Genomic DNA, 18,118 nt, shown 5'->3' with positions numbered 1-18,118 from the left:
TCATAATATAATAACAAACAACAGTATTGCATTTTTCTAGTGTAATTAATTACGTACTTCACTAATTTCCCCATAATACGATATTTTAATTTCTTAAAAATCTCCTGGATTTATTATGTGAATGACGTAGGACTACACCATATCCGCCTCCTCCCATCCGTAGCTGTTGTAAAGATGGCGTCTATCATGGAGGGGCCGCTTAGCAAGTGGACCAACGTTATGAAAGGATGGCAGTACCGTTGGTTTGTTCTAGACTACAATGCTGGATTGCTATCGTACTACACGGTATGTTTTCATTTGTTTTGCTAATAAGGGACTTCTGAGCTTAAAGTGGAGTCTACTTGTCTGGCCCAAGCAGGATTGGCCTTGTATTTGTCAGGAGTTGAGTCTCAGCTGGCACACAAGGGCGTGTCTTTGGGTAAATGCTTCACAGCTCCACCAATCACAGCAGCCGTTGGAGACGGCTGAACCAATCAAATTGATCTGTTCAGGTTTACTTCCGGTATGTTAGCATGTTAGCTATTCAAAACAGTCAAACAAACGCGACTTTGTGAAAATGATAAAATAGCTTTTGTATTTTTGGATAAATGATGACAGTCATTTGTCCTTGCTTGTACACATCTTTCAGCGAAGTACAACCGTCAAGCAAACACTTGCGGGAGAGCACGCTAGGATAGCTGGAATGTTGTGTGACAATTTTACTGTCATAAAATATTTTTGGCCAATGGCCTAATGCATTGCGAAAGTGTAACAAACAAGCTCTTGTTGATGGTGTCAGGGTTCAGTACATGGTGCCATTGGAGGGACAAGTGCATTTACATTTGGATTTCTAATTATGAGACATAGGCTATTTCAAACGAACTGATCTGTCACGGGCTGGAACAAGCTTAAAAAAAGACTAATCCATGACATAAGTTTTTAGTAAGAACGAACATAAAAGAACAAGAGTGTTCCATATAGTCTATGGCTGTACCGCCATTTCAGAACCTAAACATGGTTATTTCTTCATATGGTGAATAGACTGAATTAAATGTACAGTTAGTGATAACTTGAATCTGAATTCATTAGTTCATTTACTCCTCTCTCTCTTTATTCTTTGTAGTCAAAAGATAAGATGATGCGAGGTTCCAGAAGAGGCTGTGTGAGACTCAGGGTAAGACTATTTTTGTTTTTGCTTCGTCAGTATTTAAAAAAAAATATGTGTTTTTTTGCAGACTGTTGTGTATTTGCTCTGTAAGAAGAGATGTGTACTGTCATGGGCAGCACACATAACCTCTTAGTATTTTTACACTACGCTTCAATGTGCTGTAATGATCACTAGATGGCAGCACCTTTTGTTAAAAAAAAAAAATGCTAAGACAGATGAGTTTACATAAAATACATTCTAATCTCTAATATATATTGACCAGTCACCAATTTATCCCACTATATTGGCTAATATGTGACATACTGTAAATGTGATAATTAATTAAAGCATTAACATAAAATTCCTTGATTTTTCCTACAGTGGGAAAATTGCATTGTTGAGGCTAGTGGACGCATGAATATTGTACAGCTGTAGTATGCCTTTCAAAATGCGCTGTGGCCACAGGAAATACTGGATTAATTTGTGGAATTACACATTTTTCTTCAGAAGCATGTAGAAAAGTGTAAAATTGTAGTAAAGACATTAGTGAAAATAACACCAATACTTTCTGATAGATGCACGACTCTGTCCCCATGTCTCTTTTCCCTCCTACTTCCTTTTATTCTTTTTCCCAAACCACACCCTAGTCCCTGCCTCTGTCTGTCCTGCATTTGCACTGAATGTGTGTTTGTGAATGGCCACAGTGTGGATATGTTCTCTGAAGCTTGTGATGCTGTAAAAGCTTCTCTAATATTGGTAATTCTTACAAGGCATAAGGCTGGGCAGCACAGGGCATCAGAAAGGATCATGACATGTAAACCGGAGTGCGACGTGTCCCATCCCACTCGTCTTTTTGTCCCCAGGGTGCTGTGATTGGCATTGATGATGAGGACGACAGCACATTCACCATCACTGTGGACCAGAAGACTTTCCATTTCCAAGGTAAAATGTCCAACTTCTATTGTTGATGTTTCATTGTGGGTTCCGTGCTTCGGGCGGCCATCCATCTTTTCGGCTCACTCTCTCACTGTATCTCTCTCTCCCTCCCTCTCTGAAACTCTACCTCCCCGCCTTTTAAGTCCCGGATTGGTCTGCTCTACTGCCAGGAATCGCATGAACATTTTACACAATGCCAGAACATGCCATTTGCCTCTGAGTGATTTCTGCCTTCCTTTGGACCTTTTCCAAGCTCTGCACAGTTGGAACGAGAAATGTTTTTGAAGATAAACAGGAGCTGGCGGTTTTAAAAGGAGCATGTAAGGTTTTTTCCCCTGACTGTGGCTAAGCAGGAAGATTGCTGCAGCCTGTGTGTGTCTGCACTTGCGCCTCTGGGAATAATAAGGGAATAGTGCTGAGCTGGAGCCTGAGCTCAGGTCTCTTCTGCCTCAGCCGTTTGTTTTTTGCTATTCGCCGCTGCTTGCACAACCAACCACTCACTCTATGGGGACTGGTTGTTCCATGGCTTCTACGTCCAGCATTACCCCCCTCCCGTCCTGCCACCCCTTCCCACCTCTGTGACAAGGAGCTTTCCGGTCCACTCCGCCAACATCCTTTTTTATTCTATCGCTTCATCAGGTCTTTACCAAGCATCAATTTACCTTTACTTCTTGTCTGTCCTTGCGTTTGTGTCCATTTCCCTTTAACACCATCAACCTTTACCCCATTTTTGGGGGGGGGTCACCTACCACAGTCCATGAGCCCCTGGCTCTTTTCACCTCTTCCATGCCCTGTCCCATGTCTGTGTTCCGAAGCTGTATGCTGTGGTTCTACAAACGCAAGGGTAAGAAGAAAGTGCATGTCTTGCTGTCCGCATGTCAGCTCCGGACCATGGCGACTGAGAGGCCAGTGTGGCGTTGTTTGCCTTCTGAGATGTACATTTTGGGTGGAGCTGTATGCAGTGTGCCGATGATTCGGAACTGTACATATGCGGTGTGGAAGTTAGGCTTCTCTCACAGGGAAGGCAAATGTTTATTAGAAGTAAACATGATATGATCACCATATCCTCTTTCACAATATTCAATTGACTTCTACTTCCTATGACCTTTTGCGTAGTTCGAAACACCTCTCTAGTTTCTTATCTTGTATAAATATCAAGTGGACTGCTTTAATGTGTGAACCAGAAACTAAGCACCCGCTGTGTCCTCCTGTTTTGTTCTGCAACTCTTTTCTTCTTATTCTATGAGAGGCTGCCGTTTTTAGCTGCAGAATATTAGCGCTAATTTGTGCTGAACAAGACATTTGAGCTACTGCAGCTGCGAGCTTGGATTTCACATGATACACAGGATGTTTAGCCACAGAGATGTGTGATGCTGTAATGTGATCCTGCTGTCCGTGTGTAGGGGTAAAATCATTTCTCTCAAAATTATTATCACGTCGAAGCATTATTTGCAAGTCTGAATATAATCACATATAAGCCACACTGCATAATATTTCACCTCATAAATGAAGCAAAATACTAGAAGTCATTTAAGTTTTATAACCTCAAAATACCCCTCAAAATGTGCCTCTTTCCTGTGAGTGAGCTCTACTCTCCTCAGACCTGACTTGTAATTTTGCTGGGAGCAGGACTTCACCAGCTTGTTTCCAGGGAGATGGTGTTAGCTTTGCTTTGACATCAGGCAAAAATTTGGTTTATTACATTATATCCTCTTCCAAATGTTTCATTTTATATAGTTAAAATGATTGACTTACTGAACATACTTTACTCTTGTGTTGCACACTGTAGAGTAGAAGAAACTAATATTTGTTGTTACCGGCATAGTTTGACTCTAGCGTGAACTGTGCTTTAAAGCTGACTGACCGCTGTGTGGATAGTGCATATCTGTGCTTTCTTTTCTATTTAGAGTAGCATCTATTATTCATCTGTAGCTCTTCCCCGGTGCTGCATCAGAGCAGCCTGATAGCCCTTTAGCTTCCCCTTTTCCCTTTTCCCTGTTCCCCTGTCTCTTCTTTCTGTGTGTGTTTTGACTCCCTGTTCTGCAGCATCAGACTGAGCTGATGCGAGCACTCATGTTGCACACTTCAGCTTTCACTGTTGCCATCGTTTGGAGACTGATTGATGCATTTGCCTAAGTGATCATAAAGTATAAAAACTGTTTTCAGAAGAAATGGACCGTAACCAGTGGCAGGTTGCATCTTTTAGACCAGTTTTGTCTCCATGGAAACAGAAACATTAACAAGTCATGAGGGACAGTTGCAGCTTCACATGTTTCTAATATAGTGACATGAGTTGAGTTCAGAGCAGAGTTTCTACCTCAGATACAGTTGATATTATTTCTCGGTTTTGATTTGAAGAGGAAAAAAGCTACCAACTGACACTTAACTGTATTCTGCTATATTTACTCTAATGCTTGTACTATATGCAGCCAGTAGTTCAAGTCAAATTGAGCTTTTCTTTGTGGAACATTTATGATTCACGCATTCAAATTCATTTTATTTGTGTACCTGTTTTGTTAAGTAGCTCTTGAGCGCCTTCTGTTGTTGTATCATCAATGGAGACAAACAACATTAGCTTCAGTCTGTTCTCTCCAGAGGAAAGTGGGAGAGCAGGCTGTGTCTGAGTGGACTGGCCTTTGCTCCAGCTTTTTAATGTTGTTAAAAGGGTTTGACTGTAGGTCTGGTTAGCCTCTGCCACTAAAGTGGAACGCAATATAAACATAAAACATAATGAACTGCTCTCAACTACCGACAAAACTGTGTGTCACATTCACATTGTTGTTCTATTTTGGAATCCGTTTGTACAAGCGTTTGAAAAAGGCTCTTTCTTTCAAGAGTAAACCAGCAACCATACTGTGGTGTGCTAGTTTTCCAGATAGAAGTCTTTTTCATGTTCATCTTGGAAAAAGCCACATCTTCCATTGTGTCACATCAGTCTTTTGGCATTGTGTATGAAGCACATTTTTGTAGATCGTGTGTGTTTATGGAAAACTTGTCTCATGGGTGTGGCTGTGTGCCTGTGTCCTCAGCCCGAGATGCAGATGAGCGGGAGAAGTGGATACACGCCTTAGAGGGAACCATCCTCCGTCACACCCTCCAGCTCCGGGTAGGTATCTACAACCACGCCTGTTTCATGTTGGTTAACTGTCTGGCTGCACAGTTCTCCAATGCTTTTGTGTTTGTTACCAAGATAGGACAATAAGCTGGGTAATCACAGTGTTATGTTTAGTGCTTTGTTACTTCTAGGACATTAGTTCTTCTCAAACCAAGTGCCACCTACCGAGTCTATAAATATCTAAAATGGACCTAAATTGGACAAAATTTAGTCTAACCACAAAAAAACACGACAAAGTATAATGTAATTGTGTAAAGTGTAATCAAGTCTAAAATGGAACCACCTGAAGACGCCCGAGTGCCGCCAGTTTGAGATCCACAGTTCTAGGATATCCTACACATTAGTTATGACCACTCACAATCACATTTTGAGACATCTTACAGCAGTATTAAGTAACTTGTTTACCTTAATAAATCCTTTTCGTAGTCCCCCTTGGGGTAATACAAGTGTTATTGGGATGAGTGGGGGGGTCTTTCACCAATACACACTAATGGAATCATGAAGAAGAAGCTAACAGGCTAACGGGCAAAGCTAACTGCGGGCTAGCACCACTTAAAGAGTACTTACAGCCAAGTTTGAGTGAAAAAGATTATCTCCATTGGATGTAAAGTATCCCTCTCTCCCTTTATCTTTTCTGTCAGCGTAGTATTTACTCTCACGGACAATTAATGAGTAAAAAAACGCAACATGCTACAACACCTGCAGTGGCGCTTATGGCCTCTAGGGGCATGAGTTACTTAGTACTGCTGTAAACACTGAATGGAAAATTCCTATATTATTCCCATGCCCCTCTACCTTTACCATGTTCTTTATATAATTATATATATTTGGCTAAAGCCGGCTGTCCTGAAGTGAGTGGTAGAAGGCCGTTTCTGCTACAAGTGCTTGGTGATATGGCACAGTTTTCCCTGCTTCTTCCTGCCTCCAATATTTTCTTTGGCTACTTTCTTGTGTCCCCTCCCTGCTGTGCTGCCCTGCTCGTCCCCTCCTCTTCCTCTCACCACTCGCACGTCTCGCCAGTCACCACCAACAGCAGCCTCGACTCCTCTCATCCCTCCCTCCCTCCCTCCCTTCCTCTCATTCCCTCTTGGCCCTCCACGCCTCGCTTGCAAATCTTCCTGATGTGCCCCACCGTGCACACACAACCACAGTATTGCAGCACTTGGGCGTTATGTCATGTGATTGAGCACCGGCCAATGGCAAAACATCTTGCTGGAACAACCGAACATCTGCTTGTGCCGCTTCAGCCAATGGCTCGAGCCGTTACTGCCTCCCCCTGTCACTGCTTTGTGTTTTTTTGCGTTTTGCCTGCATGAGAGGAAGTGTGGCTTTCCTGCCAGGGGAGGGTCCTGGATTAACTCTTAGCTCTGTCTGTCTCCAACCAAACGCTCAGCTGATAACGGTTTCTAACGGGATTTCGAGAGAGAGGGTTTTTGAACAATTAATGGTCCGAACAAGACTACAGTAAGGGATTATATTTTTTGATGGAGGGGTGAAAAACATGCTTACTTGACCAGTGGTGGTGCGTTTTTCACTGAAGTCAGAAGAAAAGGCAGAGGAGAGGAGGCTCTGTGGCCTATGGGAGACATGTGCGGACTTTAACCCAGCATGTACATTGGACTGCGGCAGGCAGTGAGTAAATCTCTGGCACACAAACATGCCTCTGACTGCACCATACGTAAGATGGGGGACACAAGACGACTGCAATTTGCTGTCAGGGCCACAGCATTTTAAAAGTGGGTCACAGCATGGAGAGGCAAAATACAGAGGGGGGTGGGGGGGGGTTTAGTGGTTGTTCATATGTGTTTGTCGAGCAGATCTGAAATACTACCACTATGTAACAAGTACACCCAGATGCTTGGTCACTGTGCTGGACATAGATGGGATCTTAAAACAAAAGCTACCACAGCGTTTTTGTTTTGTTTTTGTTTTTACATCCTAACATTTGGTCCACACCACCACTCGTCCATTACGTGTTGCCAAAACATGAGTTGGTGTTTGCAGGGAAATAAGAGGCTCTAGTCACGTTGGTTTCAGGTTTCCATTGTGATCTTTCTTATATTTCTTTCCATACTTTCCATTCTTTCCATGTCTATGCTACCCATCATCTTAATCCTATACGCTTTGAATGATTAGTATGGAGTTAATGGTTGACATCCGTTTTATTTTTTTAACTTTTGCTCAGGCGATTATCCGGTCACCCATGTAGAGTTTTCTTTGCTAAATGTGAAACCACCTTTGATCTTTGAGGAAGCTCGCCCATAACTCTAACTGAGTACTTGCTGAGTTTACGTTAGACTTTGTTCTCTGTAAAGTTAGCAGGTTTATAGGGTGTTGGCACAACCAGAGCAGCTGCTGATAGTGTGTCTGTGTGTGATTGTTGATGGCCTTCCTGCACTTTCCTTTGATAATGCCAAATACAGGAGCAAAACAGCCTAAATCGTCGAGACGCCAAAGCAGGACCGGCAAAACAAAAACATGCGATCTGGTTTGTTGGATCTTACACCGGATATTGACATTTGTGTTTTTGCTTTTGTTTGGCAGACAGCTAGCAGTTGTCTTTCTTGCTCGATCTTTATTGTTTTTGTGTTTACAGAGAAGTCGTGTTGGGGAAATGTGTTAGTTCCCCTTTCGGGTTTGTTTCTCAGTGAAGTGGACTGTTCTGGCAATTAGGCAGAGCACATACAGTCGTGATCAAACGCTCACCATGTCCACTCAACTTTAGCGTATCCTACCTTTTAATAATAGACCTTATGCAATGAAACAGTCTTTGCCAACTGTTTTGTGTGGGATTTGTTCCTGCTTTTGTTGTGTTGGTCCATTAACTAAGGATTAGATAATCAATTTATGCGTGTCAGTGGTACTGCACGGTTTTGGAAAAATACCCAATTGTACTTTTTCTAGACTAGTACTGTGCTTTAGATTTAAATCCTGTATGAATATGAACTGCGAAACTAGAAGAATCAGACATCAGAAACTAGGTTAACAGGTTTTAAATAACCATACCACAAGAAGAGAATACATTAGTTTGTTCTCCATGTAAAGGATACTGTTTTGCTTATTTCGCTGCTATCTTTGCTATATGCAAAATGCAACTATTCAGAATCCAATTTTCATTCAAATGTGATAAATTGTGCGGTCCTGTTGTCCTGACCTCTCGTCTGATAAGAATTACTCTATTGACCGGCATTGTCTGTTTTGCTTTTTGTCACCCACAGGAGGCAGAGACAGGGTTTGTTCCCAGTGTCCAGGACTTCGATAAAAAGTTAGCTGAAGCGGATGCCTATCTCCAAATTTTGATTGACCAGTTAAAGGTACGTACACGTGTTGCTTCTTTATGTGCTGTGTCGTTATTTATCTACTCTTTTTATCAATGTAATGTTTAATTTCAACCGAGTGAATGGATATTGGCTGATTTTGTCCTCTGTGCTGTCATGTCCGCAGCTGTTTGATGAGAAGATCAAGGACTGCAAAGAGGATGAATCACGCAGAGTGGGTATCGGCAGCGCGGCCCTGTCCTTGTGCTCTCTCCGTCCTTTGCTTTTTGTGGCCATTTGTGGCAGCGCTATAAACAAATGAAGCCGCCAGGACAATAGCTGTGATTAGGTTGCATTTGATATCAGGCAGTGGTCAGGTGACTATGGTCAGAACATGACGACTTGACACAACGTAACGGTTCATTTCCTGCGGTGATTTGGCACTTTTAGAAATAAAAGCCACTCTGCGGAACATTCCAGGTTATGCTCCGATAAGTCACAAAGACAGCAAAAAGCACAACTGATTAGACATTGCAAGGCAGCAACATCTCCACAGAGGCGCTCTGGTGATGTCAGGTCTGAAAAGAGGCGAGCTCGATCAGTTTTAAGCATGTTTTTTAATATCTTTCACCAGTAAAAACACCCGTAAAGAAATGAATGCTTGTAATGATCTTGTTTATTGAGTGAAAAGTATGTAGTGATGCTTTTAGGACTCACTTAGTTTCAGTTGCTGTCAATGTCATGTGTCGAGGTATTTTGAAACTACAAGTGCAGTACATTCTGTGTTTTTCTTTTTCAGAAAATAGAAAATATAAAGGAAGCTACATGTGTAAGTGACTTACATTAGAGTGAAACTTGACGAGAAATTATTCTGTGTGTTTTAATTTATTTTATTACCTTCCTCTTTCAGAGTATGGTAGAATCCATCAAGCACTGTATTGTATTGCTGCAAATTGCGAAGGTAAAGATTTATCACGTGCTTTTTCTCTGTCACTTTTGTTTCACTGTCGGCCTTGTTCTTGTGAGACCAGAGCACTGTGTTTCTGGGCTTGTTCCTTTGCTACAGCTGCTGTCAGGGCTGCTGGTTGATAAGGGTGTTGTCCTCCTATGCTCATTTCATCACATGATCCATTCAGCCTTTTAAAGGAAATGGAGCAGTCACTTCTCCTTCATGTGGTCGCTAAGGTGTGACTAACAGTAAATGTCAGTAAAACTGAACCTGCACAATTGAGTTAATCAATATAAATAAAACATTCACTTCTGTATGGATTAAAATATTGTGATGTAATGAGGGGATTGACCGCATGCTGAAGAAGTGGTGACTTTTTAAAGCCCATTTCAATGGGGTGACGATTTCAATACCTTTTAAAGATATTCACCATCTGCACCAGTGGCTTTGTTCATTGTATCTTGAACACAAGTACTGCGCCCATAGTCTAACATTGTCTTCTTAAAATTTTAAGGACCAAAGTAACGAACAACAACACGCAAACGGACTTATAGTAAGTTTGACCACCTCCAAAATCAAACAAACTGCTATCTTTCTTTTTCTGCTCATTCCTGTAGAGCAACAGGCAAATCACAGCTCTTTAGTGCATGCTATAATATGGAAATAAGCTCTATGCAGGCCCTTTCCCTTTCAGGTCTGCTACCATTACTGTTCTGTTGATCAAAGTCCTGAACAAATTGCCTGGGAAGTGGGAACTATTCTTTTCTTTATCCAAGAGACTTCTGGTGCACTTCACTAACTTATTTGTTGCATTGCTTGCATGCTTTAATAACCATGTGTCAATGTCTTTCATCCTGAGATTTTAGTTTTGTCGTAAAGATTTCTAAATATTTGAACGTCTCCTTAGCCTCCTTACTTAGCCAGACACTGAACAATAGAGAGAATCTGACGCAATTTCATCACAGAAATGTTGATGTTGATCACAAACATGTGTCCTGTGTGAACCAGTTTCACACGTGTGACATGAACAATGCACTGTGACGTCAGTAAAGTCAATTCAAGCTCCTGAACAGCTCGTGGATCTGAAGGGTTGTGTCACTGACTTAATCTCATCGTCATAAACAGCAGTATTCTGTTAATACAGCCTAAGCTCTATATGTGCATTAAACTGTGCATGCTTTTATAAGCTTTATATCGCTTCAAATGTCTCCCCGGTTTGAAATGCTTTAATGCCATTGCGTCAGTACCTGCAGTGTTTTGTACAGCCCCCAGCTTTTGAAAGTAGCAGTGTGTTTGACTCTGACAATCTGACCATTGCTGAAACAATCATGTCCTTTTACAAATCTACAGTATAGCCTCACCTGAATTCATAATTAGTGCCATTATTTTCTTGCTCCTTGGTTGCAGATACCTGCTCCAGCTGCATGTAAAAAGTATTTCTAATGTTTTCAGTGTTAAATAGTTGCTGCTACTCTTCTTTCTGCTTCTGCGAAACCCACTTTGTGACTTTGTGACTTTGTGATCTATATCTGTAAATGCAAGACGAAGTAGTGCCTTTACAGAACATTACAATTATATACAATGACACTTAAAAAGGCAAAAAATGCATAAAACAAACATGATTTTATTCTTGTAAAAAGTGCAGATACAGCACTATCAACACCTAAGTAGAAAGTATGAAAGGATAAAGGTGTGAGCTCTTGCCATACTTATAGAGGCAGCAGACTTGAGGGGGTTATTAACGGAGAGTGCTGAGAATATTGAAGCTAGAACGAAGGAAACATTAGCAATTACGATCTGAGGGTCTTTGGAAGTGTTCAGAGTCCTCCTGTGGCCGTGTCGCTCAAGGAAAGCAGCATATTGAACATATCTTGCAGTTTATTGAGGCCGTGTGGAAGGAGGAAACAAGAGCTCTGAAAGGGAGAAGCAGGATCAATTCTGAGATAAAGTGTGAGTCAGTGAAGATTCTTGGAAATGGGCTTGTAAACCGGGTTAAATTCATGATGTTGAACAATGCACAAAATCAATGTGCTGTAATAAGTCTTGGATAACAGGATTCCTAGTGATTACAGGATTCATAGTGTTTTTTAAGCAACTGAGATGAGTAGATGACCACAAATTTCACTTATTAATTGGCTATAGTTGCTTCCGTCTACATTGAGTGACTGACCCTGTTCAGTTTGAGTAATATGAGACTGCATGGTGTCGACAAAAGCCCTGAGGTGCATGTTGTTGACTATGGGGTCAATAGATTTTCCTTTAGTTTGTATTTTTGGCTGCGTTCCCATTCGAGGGGTCATTGGCGCTACTAGCCTCATTGAACTGCTCCTAATAGACAGAAAGTTTTGGTTAGTATTTGCATACAATACATAAATGACAGGTGTTGGCCACAGGGACATTTGTAATTAATATCACTGTTATTTTTATCTAGAGCACTATCAATCCTGTGGATGGGATCTACCAGCCCCCTCTGGACGCCCCTGTAGTCAACACAATGCCAACACAGGCTACACTCCCCTCAGGTACTGCCACACAAAGCTCTTTGAATGCTTGGTGAAGGTGGAAAAGTACTGTACAAATTGAGACTGTTTACCTTGCTCATGTAAATACATCGGGCATTTGTGCATATATCCTAGTGACTGTTTTATGACTGACCAAATGTGGACATCAGCTCCCTCCAGTGTTTGAACCTCATATTTATTATTATTAGATATTTATTTAAACTGTAGTTTTTGGCAGTGTTGAATGTGACGCATCAAGAGTCTGCTGTGTCAAAATAGTTTTCTTTGACGCAGCATTTCATCCTTCAGTGCTTACTTTAACACTTTTCGTTTGTGCTTAAGATGCTTCTCAGGTGTGCAAGTCAGACCAACGACCCTCCACGTTGTCTGTTGGACCTGTCGTCACGGTGATGGGCAGTTTGCAGACGCCGACTCCCAACAGCACAGGTTGAATCTCTTTATTTGTATATTTAAACACCCATAAAGAGCTTATTATACTATTTATATTTTTATCATTGTCAATCCTGTTTAAAGTTGTAAAATAATATCTGATCCTTTCTCATTGACCACTTTATTTCACTGTCCGCTTTATCATTTTTTCTCTTCAATAAGTTGGAATTCATAATGCAACAAGCAAAGTGATGTCACTTTTACTGCCTTCATCTCAATATTAGCACAAAATAAATGAAAAGTCTAAAAGCAAGTGAAAGCTGAGCGCCCAAAGCCTTGCCTGTTCATCTTCAGTGCTGATGCAGCAGGATGAAAATGCTGCGCTTTGCACCTGCTGCACTCAAGTGTACAGTCAATATGCTCTGCGGAAGAGGCCATCACTGTGACAGCTTAATGCTTTTGTGCATAGTTACGCTAAAACCTGCACTTAAACACTCTAGTATCTGCTCAGTTACGTAACATCTGGAATAAAGCACAAAAATGCCAGGATTCGGAACTATTTGATTGTTTGTTTGTGTAGGGAGTGGCCCATCAGTCCCAAGCAGTGGCGTCACCTCCCCAGCTCACATCCCTTTACCCTCTCATTCAGTGCCAGACTTCTCCTACTCCTCCAGTGAGGACGAGTTCTATGATGCTGATGAGTTTTACCAGAGCAGCACCTCACCGAAACACTGCATAGAGTAAGTTAAAAGAAATAATCCCTCCAAAATCTACTGCAGAGGGCAAAAGCACCACTTTGTTGAAATGTAAGCCAATATCTCTGGTATTTTGAGCTTCCATCTGACTCTGGGTTTGTTCTCAGTCCCTCAGGGCCTGGAGCTGCCTCTCCCAATACTAATGAAGACACAGCATTGAAGCGACCCAACACCACAGAGTCACTCAACTCGTCAATGTCCAATGGCACCACCGACGCAGGTTAATGGGCTTTTAACAACCTAATTTACTGCTGCAATACCCCTGTTCCTGATGGTCATCCACACTGTCGCTGTGGCGTTTTTAAACAGCTGATTTTGTGTCCTCAGACCAGTTTGATAGTCACGATGATCGAGATGATGACGGTGAGGGTGAGTCTGTGGAGGAGCACAAGAGCGTTATTATGCACCTGCTCTCTCAAGTCCGACTGGGCATGGACCTCACAAAGGTAAATGGTCTAGACATGAGATATTAGACCATCAATGCCGTCTGCACTCAATGATCTCAATCAAATTCAAATAGTTAACAAATCTGCAATTACTTCAGAAAAAAAACAATTAGATATCTTCCAAAATTGTGCAGCCCTATATAACACTCATGCTCCCCCCTTTCTTTTTTAAAGGTTGTGCTGCCTACATTTATCCTGGAAAGGAGATCTTTATTAGAAATGTATGCAGACTTTTTTGCACATCCTGACTTGTTCGTAAGGTAATTATAACTTCAGATATTTAAAAGGTGAATAACACATCTAAAACTGAATGTAAAGAGTGTATTTTTGAATTGTTTTAGTATTGCTGAGCAGGCCGAAGCCAGAGAGCGCATGGTTCAAGTCGTGAAATGGTACCTGTCAGCATTCCACGCAGGAAGGAAAGGCTCTGTGGCCAAAAAGCCCTACAATCCCATTTTAGGAGAGGTTTTCTACTGCCACTGGGATCTGCCGACCGACTCGGAAGAGTTTCCCACACAAATGGTAACAACGAATATTCATATAAAATTGTGCTTTGGGTTGAATTCCCTGGTTAATTCACACATGCCCTGCCCTCTTACTGTAGGAGACCGTATCAGATGGACCCGTCCCTTGGGCCTCCTCTCACAGTGTGTGTTTCGTGGCGGAGCAGGTCTCTCACCACCCCCCCAGTGAGTGTCCTCTTATTGACTACTTTGATGTTAATGACGTGACTTAAAAGTTTACCACAGATTCCTTTCCCCCGCCCCTTTTTTTTTAGTTTCTGCTTTTTATGCTGAGTGTTTAAATAGAAAGATACAGTTCAATGCACACATCTGGACCAAGTCTAAGTTCCTCGGCATGTCCATAGGCGTTCACAATATTGGTCAAGGTATGTAACAAATATTATCTTTGAATATTTAGTTCTATCGCAGATGGTTTTCTAATCACTGGATGTCTTGTTGCTCTTAGGTTGTGTGTCATGTTTAGAGCACGATGAGCATTACATTCTTACCTTTCCAAATGGATATGGCAGGTGTGTACATTGCATTTGAATTTTTAAGTTGTTTGGCTGTTCTTTTTAACACCCCAACAACTTGACACCTTTGTCCAGATCAATCCTGACTGTGCCTTGGGTGGAGCTGGGCGGAGAGTGCAACATTTCATGCTCCAAGACTGGCTACAGTGCCAACATCGTCTTTCACACAAAACCGTTCTATGGAGGGAAAAAGCACAGGATCACAGCTGAGATCTTGTAAGAGGAAAAACACACCAAGAGAGAAGTGGGGAATAGCACACATATAGATGGATAAAGTTGTACTAAACTGTCTTTTTCCAGGGCACCAAACGATAAGAAGTCTTTCTGTTCCATCGAAGGGGAGTGGAATGGAGTCATGTTCGCCAAGTGGGCAACAGGAGTACGTTTTGTGAATAAATATTGTTGAATCCCCAGCTCAAGTATTGTTTAAGTCTATTCACAAAGTGTTTTTCTTATTTTAAAGGAGAACACAGTCTTTATTGACACTAAAAAGATGGGTATAATTAAGAAAAAGGTCAGAAAACTAGAAGATCAGCTTGAATTTGAATCAAGGAGGTGAACATCAATCTTTCCCCTTTTTAATATATAAAGTTGATGATAATATGATAATTGTTGGCATTCTTCACCTTTTCCAGGCTGTGGAAAGATGTTACTCAAAATTTGAAGCTTAAAGACATTGATGCAGCAACAGATGCGAAACATAGTTTGGAGGAGAAACAGAGAGCAGAAGCCAGAGAACGGAAAGAGAATGAGCAACAGTGGGAGACCAGGGTAAGACATACATCAGCCTTCTTGATATTTGTTTCCCACTAACTTGACAATGGTCATTGTCTTTTTTCAGCTATTCCGTGAAGACGGGGAGTGCTGGGTCTACGATGAGCCTCTACTAAAGAGAGTTACAAATCAGAGGAATTAAAAACTCTATACATATGCATCAAAAGAACGGAGTCTTCATAAGAACTCTGGCATAAATATGTTTTCTAAGCCTTGGACAAAACTGACAATAAAATGTATCCAGTTTTGCATACGACTGTAAAATGGTATGAAGGTAAATGCCATGGATGTAACCTAATATTAGTAATACGCCTCATAATTTGGGCAATCTCAGTCCACCATCAGAGAAACCCGTCGCCATCCAGACTGCAGCGGAGATGGGAGCAACACAGCGTCTCATCTCAGCCTGTCAACTTCACAGCGCATCATCGGCTCCATGGGACCAACCTGCGGCTCTTGTTTTCCTGCGCTCATTCAAAGGGTGTGAAATGGATGTGTGGTCGGTGATATTCATGAGAGAAACCATAAAAAAAATCAGTGATCTACATCTCAGGGAATCCGGTGACTGGAGAAAAAGCTGCTGGTCCCTCGTAACGTCTGATGGCCTTATAAAAATGGAACTGATTATTCTTTAACGGGCCAGGAGATGTATGCTTGCCTGCAACCAGTTACAGCTGTTGTTTATATAGAGATAAATATACATATGATGGATAAATAAATCTATATAATTTTTTATTTTCCATGCTTTGGGCAGCAGTGTAACATAAATGAGGACATCAGCCTGGTGGCTTTACATTTTATGAATCATTCCATTTTTTTTTTATGTTTCTATTCAACAAATCCTTGCCTTCACGACATATTCATCATTTTGTGTTGTAATTTCAAAGCTAGAACATGTCGATCTAGAGACTAAGGAATAGATACAAGACATGAACACACTATGCCAAAAAATATTCTAGTAGAAAATGTTACTTTTAAACTGATGAACAATACTTGTACGGAACAGTCCTAACATACTCCGCTAGGTAGTTTCACTCTTCTGCAGACAGCCAGGATAACATCGATGTCAGGGTCCTTGTGACCCTGAATGTCCTCAGTCACAGAACACATTTGTTGATGAGGACAGAACAAGTCATTTTCTGAAGCTTTGCTATTTTGTAGTGCTACTTAATTTCATACCATTTTCTGCTATTTGCGTTTTAAGTTATTGACCTGCATTGTTCAACATGCTTGCATAGAGCAATATACTACAGTTCACTTGGTCCATTGATCATTCTTTTATACAACTGCATCTTTCAGTTCCAATGCAATTAAATGTTGATGAGATACAAAAATAAATGATTTTCAACAAAAAAAAATGCATCCGTGACTTCATCTAAAAGCAATAGGGATGAGATGATTATTTGATTTTTATAAAAAAAACTAAAAAAAACTCTTCCTCACCCTCTGCGGGCGGTCTCTTTTTCCTCCTGCTCGGGTCCTCTACCAGAGGCCTGGGAGCTTGAGGGTTCTGCGCAGTATCTTTGCTGTTCCTAGGACAGCACTTTTCTGGACCGAGATGTCTGATATATTTCCTGGGATCTGCTGGAGCCACTCCTCCAGTTTGGGGGTCACTGCCCCGAGTGCCCCAACGACCACGGGCACCACTGATGCCTTCACCCTCCAGGTTTTCTCCAGCTCTTCTCTGAGCCCCTGGTATTTCTCTAGTTTCTCGTGTTCCTTTTTCCTGATGTTGAAGTCACTTGGTATTGCTATGTCGACCACAACGGCTTTCCTCTGCTCTTTGTCCACCACCACAATGTCCGGTTGGTTCATTACCATTCTGTCCGTCTGTATCTGGAAGTCCCACAGGATCTTGGCTCGGTCATTCTTGACCACCTTTGGAGGTGTTTCCCACTTTGACCTTGGGATTTCCAGCCCATACTCTGCACAGATGTTCCTGTACACTATACCAGCCACTTGGTTATGGCGCTCCATGTAAGCTTTCCCTGCAGCATCTTACACCCTGCAGTTATGTGCTGGATTGTCTCATTGGCCTCTTTGCACAGTCTACACCTGGGGTCTTGTCTGGTGTGATAGATCTGGGCCTCTATTGCTCTGGTGCTCAAGGCCTGCTCCTGTGCAGCCATGATGAGCCTCTGTGCTGTCCTTTAGTCCTGCTCTGTCTAGCCATTGGTAGGATTTCTGTATATCAGCTACTTCAGTTATGTTTCGGTGGTACATGCCGTGTAGGGGCTTGTCCTCCCATGACGGGACCTCCAGCACCTCATCTTCTGTTCCCCATTGTCTAAGACATTCACTGAGCACGTCATCTGTCGGAGCCTTGTCCTTCATGTACTTATGGATCTTGGATGTTTCATCCTGGACAGTGGCTCTCACACTCACTAGTCCTCGGCCTCCTTCCTTACGGCTAGCGTACAGTCTCAGAGTGCTGGATTTGGGGTGGAACCCTCCGTGCATGGTTAGGAGGTTTCGCGTCTGAACATCTGTGGTCTGTATCTCATCCTTTGGCAGCTTATTATTCCTGCAGGGTATCTGATTACTGGTAGGGCGTAGCTGTTTATTGCCCGGGACTTGTTCTTGCCATTGAGCACACTCAAAAAACACATCCTAGATGTCAATCAATTCGATTTTTCGGATGAAAATCTTTATTCATAGTGTAGGGCAATGTGTTGAGAACAAAATAACATAAGAATGATAAATGGAAATCAAATTCTCAGCCCCTGGAGGTCTGGATCCAAAATTATAGTCAAAATCAAAGTGACAAATCAGGTCACTGGTTGATCCAAATTCTGTAGAAATTCCTCCAAACGAGTCTGTATCATCCTCAGTC

The 18,118-nt window shown here is 41.9% G+C and overlaps 1 protein-coding gene across 7 annotated transcripts; it reads left to right on the top strand.

Moving 5' to 3' along the window:
* The first annotated feature begins 166 nt into the window (after positions 1-166).
* On the top strand, positions 167-16,614 carry osbpl9 (oxysterol binding protein-like 9). 7 transcript variants are annotated; one of them, XM_079574711.1, is made up of 24 exons: positions 167-285; positions 1,103-1,153; positions 1,990-2,068; positions 5,092-5,168; positions 8,396-8,491; positions 8,622-8,669; positions 9,234-9,263; positions 9,345-9,395; positions 9,898-9,936; positions 11,815-11,905; positions 12,227-12,331; positions 12,924-13,014; positions 13,137-13,249; positions 13,357-13,475; positions 13,650-13,735; positions 13,817-13,997; positions 14,080-14,164; positions 14,254-14,364; positions 14,445-14,508; positions 14,587-14,727; positions 14,812-14,890; positions 14,975-15,066; positions 15,147-15,282; positions 15,353-16,614. In XM_079574711.1, the coding sequence occupies exons 1-24, from the start codon at positions 175-177 to the stop codon at positions 15,425-15,427; spliced, it is 2,151 nt and encodes a 716-aa protein (XP_079430837.1). In that variant the 5' UTR covers positions 167-174; the 3' UTR covers positions 15,428-16,614. The 7 variants fall into 7 exon arrangements, with proteins under 7 accessions (XP_079430837.1, XP_079430835.1, XP_079430836.1 ...); XM_079574709.1 differs by having other exon boundaries at positions 12,855-13,014; XM_079574710.1 differs by lacking the exon at positions 9,898-9,936 and having other exon boundaries at positions 12,855-13,014; positions 15,353-16,613.
* Positions 16,615-18,118: the final 1,504 nt, after the last annotated feature.

This window comes from Gobius niger (assembly GCF_951799975.1).
Source record: "Gobius niger genome assembly, chromosome: 17".
NCBI classification, from domain to species: Eukaryota; Metazoa; Chordata; class Actinopteri; order Gobiiformes; family Gobiidae; genus Gobius; species Gobius niger.
The sequence above is the reverse complement of the archived record's forward strand: the minus strand, read 5'-3'. Positions and strand labels throughout refer to the sequence as shown.

What these genes read in the sequence shown, in the direction of transcription:
- osbpl9 (XM_079574709.1), top strand. Translation starts at nt 175, where the DNA reads ATGGCGTCTATCATGGAGGGGCCGCTTAGCAAGTGGACCAACGTTATG. An exon ending in GAAGACTTTCCATTTCCAAG is followed by an intron (nt 2,069 to 5,091) that starts GTAAAATGTCCA and finishes CTGTGTCCTCAG; the next exon opens with CCCGAGATGCAGATGAGCGG. An exon ending in AGGATCACAGCTGAGATCTT is followed by an intron (nt 14,728 to 14,811) that starts GTAAGAGGAAAA and finishes GTCTTTTTCCAG; the next exon opens with GGCACCAAACGATAAGAAGT.